The 16,279-nt window shown below is 32.5% G+C and overlaps 3 protein-coding genes and 1 long non-coding RNA gene across 4 annotated transcripts in view; 3 read left to right on the top strand and 1 right to left on the bottom strand.

The window, feature by feature from the left end:
- The first annotated feature begins 1,756 nt into the window (after positions 1 to 1,756).
- On the top strand, positions 1,757 to 6,084 carry LOC108825030 (uncharacterized). The gene is made up of 6 exons (XM_056994905.1): positions 1,757 to 1,848; positions 1,918 to 2,843; positions 2,953 to 3,505; positions 3,582 to 4,237; positions 4,334 to 5,398; positions 5,498 to 6,084. Exons 1-6 carry the CDS (start codon positions 1,757 to 1,759, stop codon positions 6,082 to 6,084), a joined length of 3,879 nt encoding a protein of 1,292 aa, XP_056850885.1.
- Positions 6,085 to 6,576: 492 nt separating this feature from the next.
- LOC130500411 (uncharacterized) lies at positions 6,577 to 9,257 on the bottom strand. The gene is made up of 2 exons (XR_008939040.1): positions 6,970 to 9,257; positions 6,577 to 6,878 (listed from the first exon to the last, which is right to left on the bottom strand). It is a non-coding gene; the product is annotated as an uncharacterized LOC130500411 (long non-coding RNA).
- Positions 9,258 to 10,810: 1,553 nt separating this feature from the next.
- Positions 10,811 to 13,916, top strand: LOC108824087 (protein ABC transporter 1, mitochondrial). Its single transcript, XM_018597433.2, has 7 exons — positions 10,811 to 11,489; positions 11,635 to 11,860; positions 11,947 to 12,099; positions 12,176 to 12,334; positions 12,427 to 12,586; positions 12,664 to 12,890; positions 13,335 to 13,916. Exons 1-7 carry the CDS (start codon positions 10,993 to 10,995, stop codon positions 13,734 to 13,736), a joined length of 1,824 nt encoding a protein of 607 aa, XP_018452935.1. The 5' UTR covers positions 10,811 to 10,992; the 3' UTR covers positions 13,737 to 13,916.
- A 1,818-nt stretch (positions 13,917 to 15,734) lies between these two features.
- The window catches only part of LOC108825029 (patellin-1-like), a 7,895-nt gene continuing 7,350 nt past the window's right edge, over positions 15,735 to 16,279 (top strand). The window contains exon 1 of the mRNA XM_056994904.1: positions 15,735 to 15,787. Coding sequence (XP_056850884.1) covers positions 15,735 to 15,787 — 53 coding nt within the window. The remainder of the gene's footprint in view (positions 15,788 to 16,279) is intronic.

The following is a 16,279-nucleotide window of genomic DNA, read 5'->3' as shown; positions in this document are numbered from 1 at the left end:
CATTCAAATTTATATCATATTAAATATGTTATTATTATAAATGTGAGTAAACTATAGGAAAAATTACTTCTAACATGGTTAAATAAATACTACATGTATAACCAAATAAACGTTTAACAAAAAAAACCATTCTATATTGGAAGAAATTAATTACTGCCAAATTTTAGAAAAAAAAAAGAAAAATCATATATTTTCTTTAACCAAAATGTATTATATAAAAAGTTAATCTGAATCTATAAAAATCTATAATACTTAAAAATAATGATAGTAATGATAATAATGATAATAATGATCAAATCAGTATATAAACATGAGTAAAATATAGGAAAATTTACTTCTAACATGGTTAAATAAATACTACATGTATAATAAACTCGAAATTATCAAGTTAATTTATAATTAACTCCGAATATAAAAATTAATATGAAAGAGTTAATTAGTCATATATTTTCTTTAACAAAAGGAATTATACAAAAAGTTAATCTGAAGCTATAAAAATATATAGTACTTAAAAGTAATGATAGTAATGATCAAATCAGTATATAAACATATTTTGACAATCTACGTACTTATAAAAATAATGATATAACATAACCTTCTTTTATTTTAGTTTGTATTTAACAATAGATAATGTCTAAGTTGTTTTTATCCTAATCTATGTCATATTATAACAATATGCCGACTCAAAGATAGGATATATATTTCTCAGCAAACGCTTGATAATAGACACAAAACTTCTCAGCAAAAAAAAAAGGAAATAACCAAAGTTATGGGTCCAAGAAAAACACCTCTTACATCTGCAACAATTAAGCTTCCAGCTTTTACTAGACGTATGTGACTGTTATTTTGATTTTATACATAGTTGATTAACAAAATATACGTCTTTAACAATTGTAAGCTTTTCAATAGGTGTCACTACAAAAGCTCATGCTTATGCTCCACCGATACCAGTGCAGTGTTCTATTACGGGCCATATTGATAAAAAGAGGACAAGCAAACTTGCAAGAAAGAAAAGAATGAATATTTTGAGATATAAGAGATCACATAAGCATTCTCAAGCGACTGGTATGTTTTTAAATTTTAAATTTAATATAATATATTACTCCATAAAAATAAGGTTCTAATATAATATATGAATAAATTCAGATGTTTTGGAAAAACCAGAGGATATAGATGATTTCGTTTGTTTTGTGGCCACGGATTCAGAATCCGATGAAGATGAAAATCATGTAAACCGCAATCAAACTAATGTCCATAGAGTTCATCGGAAAAGAAAAAATATTCACTCAGATATATTACTCGATGAAGGAGTATTTGCTCCCATAGGTCTCACCGATAATGGTAATTATTGGTTTCTTTTTCTAAATTCATTATGCATGTTATATTAAATATTAATGAAGTTTTATCAGGTTATTATGACGATGGCGATCCGTCCTACATGTGTGATTATTGCCAAGCTTTTATGTGGTTTGGTGAAAGAATTAATAGAAGATTAACAGGTGTCAAACCATTATTTACTTTGTGTTGTCATAAAGGAAAAGTCAAGCTACCGCTCCTTAGAGCACCACCTACTTCATTGCTGAAACTTCTTTACAACAAAGGTGAAATGAGAAATCACTTCCGAGAATTCATAAGAGCGTACAACATGATGTTTTCTTTTACTTCACTTGGTGGTAAAATCAATAATTCCATTAATAATGGTGCTGGACCTTATTTATTTCAACTATGTGGAGAAAATTACCACTTGATAGGAGATATGTTGCCTGGACCTAACAAGAATCCAGCGTTCCTACAACTCTATATACACGATACTGCAAATGAGATTTCCAATCGAGTGGCTGCTTATGGGTAATTTTTTTTTTTAACTTATGCATTTACATATTCAGGCATCTAATATGTTAACCTAATTTTTAATAGGAGTACCGGTTCGACGGAGAAAATCAAACGACAGATTGTTGAAATCTTGAAGAATATGTTGGATGCTAATAATTGTTATGTAGGTGCCTTTCGATCAGCACGTGAGAGACTAGAAGTTGCTGGTGCTGGTCGGCCTATGAGGTTGGTTCTCGCAAGCGGAAGGTCTACAGATGGTAGAACATATAATCTTCCAACTGAAAATGATGTAGCAGCTTTGATTCCTGGGGATTTTGAAAAATCAATGGAAAACAGAAACATTATCCTTGAGAGTAGTACCGGGAAATTACAAAGAATAAGTGAACTGCATCCAGCTTATTTGCCCTTACAATATCCGTTGCTGTTTCCCTTTGGTGAGGATGGTTTTAGATTGGGCATAGACATCGGTTTCCTTGATAAGAAAGGGAGGAAAAGAAAAACGATAACCATGCGTGAGTTTTTTGCGTTCCGTATACAAGAGAGGTTTGGTGAATCACCGATCATTTTAATGTCTGGAAGATTGTTTCAACAGTTTTTAGTTGATGCATACACTATGATAGAATCAAATAGACTTCGCTACATTTGGTTGAATCAGAAGAATCTCCGATGTGAACACTATGATAAGATTGTTGATGCTGTGGGCAAAGGAAAAGGTGATCTATCTGAACAGGGTAAGAGGATCTACATACCATCTTCTTTTAGAGGAGGTAAAAGGTACATGATGCAACACTACTTGGATGCTATGGCCACATGCAAGTATTATGGTTACCCAGATTTTTTTATAACAATAACTTGCAATCCCAAGTGGCCAGAGATAACACGATATCTGCAGAAACATGATTTGAAAACAGAAGATCGTCCGGATATTTGTTGTCGTGTTTTTAAGATGAAGCTTGACAATCTGGTTGATTATTTGATGACGGGAACAGTCTTAGGTGCAATCAATTCTGGTAAGTGTTTGAAGTAATTATTATTGCATTTTTCATAATTATCATTACCTTCGTGAAAATTTAGCTTTCCTTTTTTTTTAACAAACTTTGGTTTTCTTTTTGTTTTTAGTGATGTATACGATAGAGTTTCAGAAGCGAGGTTTGCCCCATGCTCATATGGTAGTTTTCTTGAAACCAGAATCTAAGTTACCGACAGGAGATGATATTGATCGGTTTATAAGTGCTGAGATACCAGATAAAGACACTGAGCCGTATTTACATGAAATAGTTAGTGATCTGATGGTACACGGTCCATGCGGTGCTGCTAATAAGAAAAATGTATGCATGCAAGAAGGCAGATGCACCAAATTTTTCCCAAAGTCTAATAGCAATATTACAAAAATTGATGATGGTGGTTATCCAATTTACAGACGTCGAGAAGATAACAGGGTGATCAGGAAGAAAAACTTTGATTGTGATAACAGATATATTGTTCCTTATAACAGCAACCTATTGAAGCGATACCGAGCACATATTAACGTTGAGTGGTGTAACCAAACAAGATCAATTAAGTATCTTTTCAAATATATAAATAAGGGATCAGATTATGTTAGAGCTTCAGTTGAGAGTGAAGATGGTAAAGAAGAAGTAGAGGACGAGGTGAAAAAATATTTTAGTTGCAGGTAATAATTTACTTATCTTATTTTTAATAGACTATATATTTGTCCGCTTCATAATTATATAATGCTTATATGGAAGGTACATATTTGCGTGTGAATCCACTTGGAGGATTCTTGCTTATCCTACACAATATCGCTCAACGCCGGTGACTAAGCTTTCCTTCCATCTGCCTGGCCAACAATTTCTTGTTTATAATGAAGATGATCCAATAGAGGAAGTGATATCTAAATGTTCTATTAGCCAGTCAAAATTTTTAGCTTGGATGGAAGCAAACAGAAAATATCCAGAGGCACGTGACTTGACATATGCTGATTTCCCTACCAAGTTTGTGTGGGTCTTGAAAACAAAGGAATGGAGACCACGTGATAGAGGATTTGCAATAGGGAGGATTACTTATGTGCCGCCGTCGTATGTCCAGGCATATTATTTAAGAGTTTTACTCAATATAGTAAAGGGTCCAAGAAGCTTCGAGGAGATCCGAACGGTTAAGGGGATTGTTTACCCTTCATTTAGAGATGCATGCTATGCTTTGGGTTTGCTTGATGATGATAAAGAATATATTGAGGCTATTAAGGAGGCAAGTTTATGGGGTTCTGGGAAGTTTTTGAGAAGATTATTTGCTGTGATGTTGCTCTCTAACAGCGTTGCAATGCCAATCAATGTATGGGAGGCAACATGGAATATACTAACAGAGGATATTCTTATAAGGAGAAAAAGAAAAGCAAAGAATCCAAGTATGTTATATATTCTTTTATTATCTTATTACGCAGTCCCTTGCATGTGGAAATAAATCTCTGTATTTACCTTACTTTGTGATTAAAAAATTGCAGATTTCACACTATCCAGTGACCAGCTGAAGAATATTGGTTTGGCTAAGATAGAGAAATATCTGCGTAAGAATAATAATTCTCTGTCTAACTTTGAGAATGCTCCTGTGCTAGATGAAGAAGCTATTGATAAAGATAAAAATCATCTTATATTAGTGGAAAAAAGCTATGATCGGGAAAAGTTAAAAGAACTACATACCAAACTCATGTCTACTGTGACTGACGAGCAGAAGGGAGTCTATGAGACAATCATTACAGCAGTTGAGAGCGGTGTTGGTGGTATGTTTTTTCTTTACGGTTTTGGCGGTACCGGTAAAACCTTTTTGTGGAGTCTTTTGGGAGCTGCTCTTCGATCGAAAGGTTTGATTGTTCTAAATGTTGCATCGAGTGGTATCGCATCGTTGTTGTTACAAGGAGGGAGGACAGCTCATTCTAGATTTGGGATACCAATTGCTGTTAATGAATGTACAACTTGCAATTTCAGTGCGGGATCGCATCAAGCAGAACTAATCAAAGAAGCTAGCCTCATCATTTGGGATGAGGCTCCTATGATGAGTAAGCACTGTTTCGAGACACTTGACAGGACTATGCGTGATATTCTTAAATGTGATAAGGCCTTTGGAGGTAAAGTTGTTGTCTTGGGGGGAGACTTTAGGCAGATTTTACCAATTATCGTCAATGGTGGTAGAGAAGAAACTGTTTTATCTTCCATAACCTCTTCCTATCTATGGCCCAGCTGTAAGGTTTTAGAGCTGACAAAAAATATGAGGCTTACAAGAGATGTTCATGGCGATCAGTCGAGGGAAATTGAAGCTTTCTCTAAATGGATTCTCGACATAGGAAATGGAAAGATAAACGAGCCAAATTCTGGAGAAGTGGAAATAGATATACCTGATGATTTACTGATAACTCAATGTGAGAACCCCGTGGAGGAGATTGTAAAAGACGTATACGGTATTAGTTTTCCCGACGAGCGCAACCCCAAATTTTTCCAAGGAAGAGCGATACTGAGTCCCAGAAATATGGACGTTGATATAATTAATGACTATATGTTATCGCAGCTACCAGGTAATTCTAACATAATTTTCTAAAAAGTGAATGTATTATTACTAAAATAGTGTTCATGTTCTGTGTTGTGCTCATTATTTTTGGGTATTCATTCATTAGGTGACGAGGAAACTTATCTAAGCTCTGATAGTATTGATACATCAGACACAAGCAAAATAGACGAGATGGTTTATACTCAGGAGTATTTGAATAGCATTAAGGTTTCAGGATTGCCTAACCATGAGCTGAAACTAAAGATTGGTACTCCTATCATGTTGCTTAGAAATATTGATCCTATTGGTGGTTTATGTAATGGAACAAGACTGTTGGTCACTCAAATGGCCAAACATGTTATCCAAGCTAAACTTATAACAGGAAATAATGTTGGTGAGAAAGTCTTGATACCAAGAATGTTTGTTTCTCCTCCCGAAGCAAGATTCCCGTTTAGAATGAGACGTAGGCAGTTCCCTGTTGCTGTTGCTTTTGCGATGACGATAAATAAAAGTCAAGGCCAGACTTTGCAAAGAGTTGGATTGTTTTTGCCAAAACCAGTTTTCTCACATGGTCAGTTGTATGTTGCAGTTTCCAGGGTAACGTCAAGAGATGAATTAAGAATTTTGATCACAGATGAGAAGGGAATTCCACAGAAGAAAACCTTAAATGTTGTTTATAAGGAGATCTTTCAAAGTGTTGAATTGTCAGACTGATACTACTCATCTCTTTTATGCCTCTGTTTTATATTACAAGACTCTGCTTTTGTTTTACAGTTAAGTCAGTTTTATTTTTGCCTTAGGGTTTCTATTTTACATTACAATACGATCTGATTTGGTTTTTAGAGTTAAGTCAGTTTCACTTGGGCTTTTACGCTTCTGATTTTATATTACAATGACATGATTATAAATTACAGCTGATATGGTCTTAAAGTTGATTTTATGTTTTATTTTAATAATTAAAAAATATTTGGTTTATGATCGAAGGTGATTTTCTTGAGTATATAAAGATGTTTGTGATTTAGAAATAAAACGAGGTACTGAGCTTAACCAAAGTATAATCGAAACATAAACCAAATATTTTTACAATTGACTTAATTGACTTTTTACAATTGGTTTAATTGTTTACCTGAAAACGTTTTACCCAGACAAAGCATGTAGATATTGTTTTCGAAAATATTAGGTGTGCGTGAGGCTATGAGAGCAATATAGAGGCAAATAGAAATTGGTTTTCCTTGCATGTTCTGAATTCAGCTTTGAATTGGAGAAAGGTAAAAAGTGAAACACAAAAGTACAAATGTGACAACCATATACAAAAATGAACTCTTCAACTAAAAAAATTAAATTACATAAGAAATTGGCATATAAATAATTTAATAAAAAATTACAATAAAGAGTGAATATCTTTTAACTAATATTTCTTTAGGAAGTGGTGGTGGCCGTCACGGGTCGGCAGTGGTGGCCTCGACGGATGAATGCTTACATTACAAATAACTGAAAGATGGATAGATCTGAAGTACAATAGAAAAAAGGGATAGATCTGAAAAATGGATAGATCTGAACAAAATTAAGGAGGGATAAACAAGAAGATAGAAGAATTACCATGAGTTTACAGCAGCAACAATTCTTGAGCAAAAAGGCAGAGACAAGAGACACAAACAAAGTAATGAAATATTTCCAGAAAAAAAAATTAATCAGAAAAAGAGAGAGAAAGAGAAGAACTCGAGAAAGAGACCAAAAGACAAAAAAGAAGGAACAAGAAAGATAAGAGAAACAACAAATAAAAAGAATCTGTCCCTTGGGCTAATTTCTCCAATATCTTGATAATGAAAAGCCCACAATGAATATAATATGAGATGCTCTAATGTGGTCCGTATTCTAAAGCTTAGTTTTAAATAATAATACATTAAAAATATTATACATTAATTATACACCCTGATAAATAAAAAAAGGAAAAATTCCTTAAAAATACACAGACTGAATTTCTTTTGCTGAAAAAATACACGAACTTTTTTGGCTTCCCAAATAATACACAAACTAATTTTGATTGTCCATAAAATACATGAACTTTTGAATTTTGAAGGTTTCACACCTCGATTTTAACGGTGTAAACAGTGACTAACAGAATAGTAAGACGCCGTTAACTCTGATTAAAAAGTTCATGTATTTTATGGACAACCAAAATTAGTTCGTGTATTTTTCGGGAAGCCTAAAAAGTTCGTGTATTTTTTCAGCAAAGGAAATTTAGTATGTGTATTTTTAAGGAATTTTCAAATGGAGTTTGGATATTTCATATCCTATTCAGATGCTAAATATCTGGACCCAATACAGATCCAAAATTTTATATTTGTAAACTTTCGGTTTGGTTTTGGACCGAATATTTTCGGATCAGTTTCGATCCAAGTTTTTGAATCTCGCTAAAATATCTAGACCTAATCTTGACATTTTAGCCGGATTCAAAAACTTGAATCGGAACTGACCCGGAAATATTCGGTCCAAAATCAAACCGAAAGTTTATAAATATAAAATTTCGGACCTGTATCATGTGATAGAGAATGTGTTTTTTTTCAGGTCTTTGGGTCGGGTTTGGGCCGTTTTTTACACTAACTTTTTAAGCTTCTCGAAAAATACACGAACTAATTTTGGTTGTCCATAAAATACATGAACTTTTTAATCAGAGTTAACAGCGTCTAACGGCGTCTTACTATTCTGTTAGTCACTGTTTACACCGTTAAAATCGAGGTGTGAAACTTTCAAAATTCAAAAGTTAGTGTATTTTATGGACAATCAAAATTAGTTTGTGTATTTTTTGGGAAGCCAAAAAAGTTCATGTATTTTTTCAGCAAAAGAAATTCAGTCTGTGTATTTTTACGGAATTTTCCCATAAAAAAATACAACGAATATGTTAGATTTAATATTGTTTGATATATAGTTACCGCACAGGGTGCGGGCAATTGCCTAGTTGCTAATAATATAAAGAGAATATAAATTTTATCTAAAATTCTAAGTTCCTAGTAATTGTATAATTAATTATAAATTTATTACACCTTATAATATTATTTATTAGTATATTAACTGATTTCAAAATGTTCTGTCTAAATTTAATAAGTATTAGATAGCACATTATTAATATTACAAAGCAAAATTTATAATCAGTTATAATATTTAGTCAAATTATAACTATGATATAATTTAATACTTTTTGAGTATTGACATAATAGTTGTACATTTTATATATACATTCAGGTGATAAATTTATTTTTGTATGTAACTTTAATAAGAATTAGAGAACATGCTATTAACAATATACAAATTATCAACATGATATATGATATTATGTATCTTTGTTTGACATTTTAAATGTGATATATTTAATCTTTTTTGAAACTGATGTGATTAAATTCTTAACCCACTAAAAGAAAATATTTTCCCCTAAACAGTCATCGATTCTATATTTGCCATTATTAAATAAAAACATCAAACTTTATGTCTAGATCCAAATGAGCTTTTGGGGAAATGTATTGGCTTCTATCTGTTCATTGATGTTCTTCAAATTCATTACGAAGTAGAATGAACTTGTTCTAATGATCTTCACGAGATAATCTTCCTAAATATCTTTAATGGATATCTCATTAAAGAACAATGAAAAACTTGCACATAAACAAAAGTATAATGGATTTTTTAATTATAGAACACCATTTTCTATGATATGATCCATAAAAGCAAATCCGATCTTATCTAAGGAAGCAAACACCTCTCGAGAAACAGAAGATTAAACTATGGATCCTCAGGACCTTGACGGGAGACAAAGAGTTTAACAAATAATCTAAACGCAAATTTAAACCTAGAACATACTAGTTTCATGCTTTAAAAATAATAAGATTGCGTAAATATACCTTCAAGGGTTTGATGTTCTTTAGCTTTGATGGACATTTTCTTCGTTTGTCGAAGCTCTAGATGTTTTCGAGATCTTAAGAGTAATTGTATTCTTGAGTGAAACCAGTTTTGGATTATATTCAAATAATATATAATAGACCAATGATAAAGACCTGAAGGTGTAGATGCCAACTATGTCGTATTTCTAATTCAATCCGAAAGTATACTGCCTACCAACATGACAAGTCTGAGTGGTTTGCCAATTTTTTATTCGAAATGATATATTTAAAAAATAAGAATTTATTAACTTTTGTTCGTACTATAACAATGATATAATAACAATAGTTTGATCATTTTTAAAACCGAAAGTTAAAAAATATCTCTGTAGGAGTTGAAGAATAAAAACAAAAATGGCTTAAGAGCACAATATTTTTTAAAGATGACTGCATCTATGTTTGGATCTTATTCTTTTTTGGTATTAAACATATATAATATTGAAGAGTGTGTTAAATAATTAATTTCTCATGTTACTTTATGAACGGAGATGCATTGCACTCGGCTGATAAGTTTAAAACTTTCAACAATGAAAAATGCTTACATAGTACACAACTTAGCCATCACATTCAACAATTGTTGGATTTCTACCGTTAGGATTTTTTTTTTGAACACATTCTACCGTTAGGATAAATCAGTCAATTATACACTCAATTTAAAATATTATCTGACACAAAAAAAAATTATTAAAAAATGAAAACGAAATTATGTAAAAATAAAATAAAAACATGTATATTTTGTTACTGTAAAATAGAGATAATATTATAAACTGTAAACTTGTTACTGAATTAAAGAAAATACAACCCTATATATACAATGTAAGATATTAATTAAGAGTTTAGGATATTTAGGATTTGAGTTTTGATAACACGTAAAGTATATATAATATTATACTGTAAATTTGTTATTGAATCAAAGAGAATACAATTGTATACTTTTTCTTCTTTCATAAAAAATATAATCATACATTTTTCATACTTATTGAAAAATGATTAAAATACATTTATTTTTTATTAATTAAATATATTTAATTAATAATATTTGAGATGAATAATTTTATTTATAAAATCAATGCAGTTTATGATTAATATTAAACTGCATAAATATAAATTACATTGAATTTTTATAGGCAAAAAAGATACAATGTGTAAGTATCTCCAAAAAAATCACAAATTATAGCCTTATAAGTTCAAAATCGAATATTCTAAAAAAAAATTGAATATCTAAGCAAAAAAATAAAAAAAATAAATAATTAAATCAAAAACATAATTTTATAATATTTAATACTTTGTATAATTTTTTTCATGTGATTGTATAGTGCAGATATTTACCTAGTATTTTTTAAATGAAAACAAATATTTTTTTTTATTGATAAAAAAAACAAATATTTTTTTTTTAAAAACAACCTACAAAATTGGTAAAAGAGGCTATCATAAAACTCGTGTATGACCCAATGGGCCGAAACGTCATAAATGAGAGTTTTCTTGGTTGTCGTATCCCCACGTAAACCTCGCTTCTCCGTCTCTCCGACCTTCCTGTTCCAACGAACGAACGAACGCACACCACCTCTTTAAAACTTTTCTCCCACAAAATCAAATCTCTCCAAATGATTCAAACCAAATGCTGAAAGAAAAAGAAAAACACAAAGTCAAAAATCCACACAACTTCCCACGCGCCGCCCGCCATTGAATCGTGATGAGTTCGTTGAAGCAACTAACCAGGCTCGCCAACGGCCTATCGCTCGTAGCGAAGGAGATCTACCACCAGTCTCCCGAGCTACAGAGAGCGAGGAACGGAGATCTCGAGGCTCTGGGGAGAAAAGCCTTGGTCGCCGCCACCGACTTGGTCGGACTCACCTCCGGGAAGCTTCGCAACCTCTCTAACCGCCGATCCAAGGAGCCGTCCGTCGTCTACTTCGACGAAAAGGAAGACGACGGATCGAGCAAAGCCGATGTAGTAACCGTCACGCCTGAGGTTGTTGCGAAACCTAGCTCCGTCGAGAGTACTGTTGATTCGAAGATCGTGAGAAGTGAATCTATCGATGAAGCTAGGGTTATAGATAGAGATGGCGAGACCAAGGTTATAGATAGAGCTGAAGCAGCATCATCTCCGTTGGAGGTAGCAGCTCCGGTGAAGAGAAGGAGGCCTAGAGAACGGAAGGTTCCATCAACTCCTATGGCAAGAGCTTATGGGTAAAACTCTCTTTACTTCGCTTAGGTTGTTAGAGAATTAAATATATAAAGAGAGTTAGGATGAATCCATTTATTTGCGAAGTTGTTTTTAACTCTGGACGTAAAAGATGAAGCCATTGATAAATATGTGAGTTTGTTTTTGAAGGTTTTTCAATCTTGGAGCTGGTCTTGCTTGGGGAGCTGTTAAAGAATCGACCTACAGGCTTGTGAACGGGACACCACCCACACAAGGGAACCAACCTGCGCTCTCGTCTCTACTTTCTGAGGAGAATGCGGAAAGGTTGGCTCTTGGGTTGTGTGAAATGCGCGGAGCTGCTCTTAAAGTTGGCCAAATGTTGAGCATACAGGACGAGAGTCTTGTTCCTGCCCCGGTAAATAGCAGATAACTTCCTCTTTTAACTAATTTTTTTTTATCAGGCTTAGGTCTTGTTTGACTTAAAGTAGGTTCTTTTGCTAGATCTTGAATGCTCTGGAACTTGTGCGTCAAGGTGCAGATGTGATGCCAAGGAGCCAACTTAATCCTGTTTTGGATGCTGAGTTAGGTCCAAACTGGCAATCTAAGTTGGCTAGTTTTGATTACGAACCGCTAGCAGCAGCGAGTATTGGTCAGGTACAACCTCTAACTTACTCCTAGTGAATGTGTTGAATGGTTTTGTTCTTTTCCATTTATGTAATGATGTGTTTAGGTGCACCGAGCTGTTACTAAAGATGGATTAGAAGTAGCGATGAAGATTCAGTACCCTGGCGTTGCCAACAGCATTGAAAGTGATATCGAAAATGTCAGACGCTTGTTAAACTATACAAATCTAATTCCAAAGGGACTCTTTCTAGACAGAGCTGTAAAGGTATTGTCACTTTCTGTCTCCCTGAGAACATGGTTGCATAAGAATAGAAACAATCTTGTTTCGTCAGATTCATGACCAAGCTCTTTTTGCAGGTTGCCAAAGAAGAGTTGGCACGGGAGTGTGACTACGAGATTGAAGCAATCAGTCAAAAGCACTTTCGTGATTTGCTTTCGGACACTCCAGGGTTCTACGTTCCTCGTGTGGTAGATGAGCTTTCAAGCAAAAAAGTCCTAACCACAGAACTTATCTCTGGTAAACTGCAACTCAGCTTACTCTGTTTTACATACCTGTGATGGTGAAACTCTGATCCATGCTTATTCTTCTTACAGGAGTTCCCATTGATAAAGTAGCCTTGTTAGATCAAGAAACACGAGATTATGTCGGGAGGAAGATGCTTGAACTCACATTGAAGGAACTCTTTGTGTTCCGCTTCATGCAGACAGATCCAAACTGGGGCAACTTCTTATACGATGAACCCGCAAGAACAATCAATCTTATCGATTTCGGAGCAGCTCGTGATTACCCCAAGAAGTTCGTCGATGACTATCTTAGAATGGTAACAAACTTGATCTTTACCAGTGAATCTTGTGAGAACAGTTTATATCAAGGTTTTAAAAAAATGTCTAGGCCGCAAATCAGCTATAGCCAAAACAATTATTATTTCTTAAATCTGATTTATGCAACTCAAATTAGTTTAAATCATTTTAAATTGGTTAAAAATTGATTGAAATCGATATAAATTGGTCTAAATCTGTTAAATAAGTATTAGTGCAAAGCCACAAATTTGTCTAGTTTAAACTTTTTTGTATAATGTAATTTTTATAATTCATCAAAAAGGAATTATAACTAAATATTAAAACTAAGATACCTAATGTAAATGTAAAATATAAAAATTAAATCGATAGTTTGTTAACACTAACTTCTGATTAATACGTCTAGTTGCTAGTCTGTCTATCAATTTCTTGGACATTGGTTTATATGTTGAACCTTGTTTTTGTAGGTGATGGCTTGTGCTGATAAAGACAGTAAAGGAGTGATTGAAATGTCGAGGAGACTCGGGTTCTTAACCGGAGACGAACCAGATGTGATGCTTGATGCTCACGTCCAAGCTGGTTTCATTGTTGGTCTACCTTTTGCAGAACCTGGTGGCTATGCTTTCAGAACCAACAACATTACTTCTAGCGTCTCGAGTTTAGGAGCAACCATGTTGAAACATAGGCTCACACCACCGCCTGATGAAGCCTATAGTCTTCACCGTAAACTATCTGGTGCTTTCTTGGCTTGTATTAAGCTTGGAGCCACCGTTCGTTGCCGTGATCTCTTGCTCCAAGTATACGAGAAGTATCAGTTTGATGATGAGCCACAAGATCCAGTGGTGGCTACGAGATCGGTTTCTTTGTAAACCACTCGTGCACACAAACTATGTTAGCCATTATTTTTCTCCCGTCTGGAAGTAGGAACACGATTCTTGTTTTAGTACACAATTGAGTTTAATTTTAGAATAAATTGGTAATATTTTTCACTAAGTTGAAATATTACAATACCCTGCAGAAATCAATCAACAAAGTTTTTTTTCGATAAAGGGCTTACTATCAACAAAGTTTAATAGTTGTACGTGTATTTTTTTTTCTATACTTTTGGCCTACGGCCATATCGATTGACAAATCCCATCGTCGGCACAAAGAGGAAAACTGTAAGATGAAAAAGAAAAAAAAATCAAAAACGAAAACAAAAATTTTCAAAACGCTACTCGTAAATGCATGCAACTGTTGCACATAATTATACCTATGTCAAATAAGCTTCTAATTTTTGAAATGAAAAAGAGTAACCTGACTACCACAGTAAAATTAGGAAGGTAATTTGAGTTACTTTTCTATATTTTGCAAAATTTACTTCTATATAAGATTTGAAACATTTGAAGGATCAAAATTTCATATAAATAAACAAATCAGAACAAAAAATAACTGTTTAATAATGCACTTGAATTTATTATTTTTTATGTAAACTTTTTAAAAACAGATTCTTGATAATTGTTATAGAACTGAAACTATTTAAGATATGTCTGATAGTGCATTATTAAATCGTGAAAATATTAATTTATAAAATAATATTAATTGGAAGCATGTTAAAGGTACCATTAAATATTAGTGACCAATATTTTAAATGTAGAAAAATTATTTATTCGTACTTCGATTTTTCTTAGAATGTGTAGATGTTGTTTTTGAAAATTTCTTCTAATATAATTTTGATAACACTATAATAAATGAGTTTATATATTATTTGGTGTCGGACTTCTGAAATTGAAATACAATTATGGATAAGCTGTTTGCTAATTAAATACAATGAATAATAGTGTATGAACCTTAATTTCTTTTGAATTTTTTTTAAATATGGAAAGAAAAAACATTCGAAGTGGCAGTTAGACATGAACATCATTTTTATAAAAAAAATTGGGGAAACAAATGTATGTTATGATTTCTGGGAGAATTTTAATTTATACTTTTACCCCAAATTTGATATCAGTATTTATATTTATGTTTAAAATATAACTATTTTCTTAAATACTTTAAATTTTTGAAAAAATAAAATTGACATTATGAAATCATTTATAAATGCCTAAAATAACTTATAAAACATTTATAAGAGTTCATTACTTCAAACTCAATCCATAAATAATCTACTACTCCCTCAGTTTCATTTTAATTGTCGTTTTAGGCTTATACACACAAATTAAGAAAAAATATATGATTTTATATATTTTCAAGATAAAAACAGAATTACCTATACATCTAACCATATTTCAATCAATAGAAAAATAAAATGAAGAATCTTTTTAATAAATTTTGTATTGAAACTCTAAAACGACACTTATTTTGAGACATAATTTTTTCCCTACAACGACAAATAAATCGAAACGGAAGGAGTAATAGACTTACTTAATGGATTATATCATTTATCTTAATAGACTTACATTTTATTTTAAAAATTAAACTACATGAGATACTAAGGCAACATGAAACAAAAATAGGAAAAACATAGGAATATTTCATGAAAACTTTATTTTTTCTCTTAAGATATGTCAAGTCCAAAGAATAACCGTCAGAGATGTTGAATGCTCTGCAAGCCAAACAAAAATTAGGATATATCAAAAATTAGTTTGGGAAGACCTGAAGCAAAGGTTTTCCGTGGGTAAGACAGTTCGAGTTCATAAGATCAAGGCACATCTTCGCTTCATGTCGACAAGATGGACCATCTTTTTTGCTCTATTTTGGCAAACTCTCGACCTTATGAGAAAAATTGCAAGTTTAAGCTTATATCTGAAACTACATCAGGATATCAAAAACTTGACTTGCAACCACGAAGAAACTGTAAATCTTTCCTAAATCTTTACTGCCATTAAATGATTGTCAACCGTACTGATGTGGCATATCCCTTGCTGGAGTTGAACGCCAAGTAAACAAGCCACTGAGATTGAATTTCATGGGCTAAGCCCAATTTAGTGAACCTAATATCAATTCAATTAGGTATAATCAAACCCAACTAAATTAAAGTCCACATCAATCTGTTATAAGGCACCAGAAACTGAAAAATTAACCTTAAAATAATAATTTAATTTTTTTTTTTTGTGTTTGAAATTTTATGTTTTCACCCCACCAAGATAGTTGCTGTAAGAAACTAGTCTTATAAAGTTTTCACCGATTTAATGAAAACTATCTAATCAAAAATAAAATAGAATAAAAACAGTTACTCTTAGAACATCATTATTAGATTGTATCTTATCATTATAATTTATAACAATGATACTTTGTTACAAATTAAATAAAAAACTGACTTTGCAAAATAAAAAAAGGTAAACTAGTAATAATGAGACTGGACATGAATTTGCTGTTTTCTTATTAGAAGAACTTTTCTCTTATCCTCTCTCTCTCTCTCTCTCTCTCTCTC

The sequence above is a fragment of the Raphanus sativus genome, chromosome 9 (assembly GCF_000801105.2).
Source record: "Raphanus sativus cultivar WK10039 chromosome 9, ASM80110v3, whole genome shotgun sequence".
Lineage (NCBI taxonomy): Eukaryota > Viridiplantae > Streptophyta > Magnoliopsida > Brassicales > Brassicaceae > Raphanus > Raphanus sativus.
This window is presented reverse-complemented; position numbering and strand designations above follow the sequence as displayed.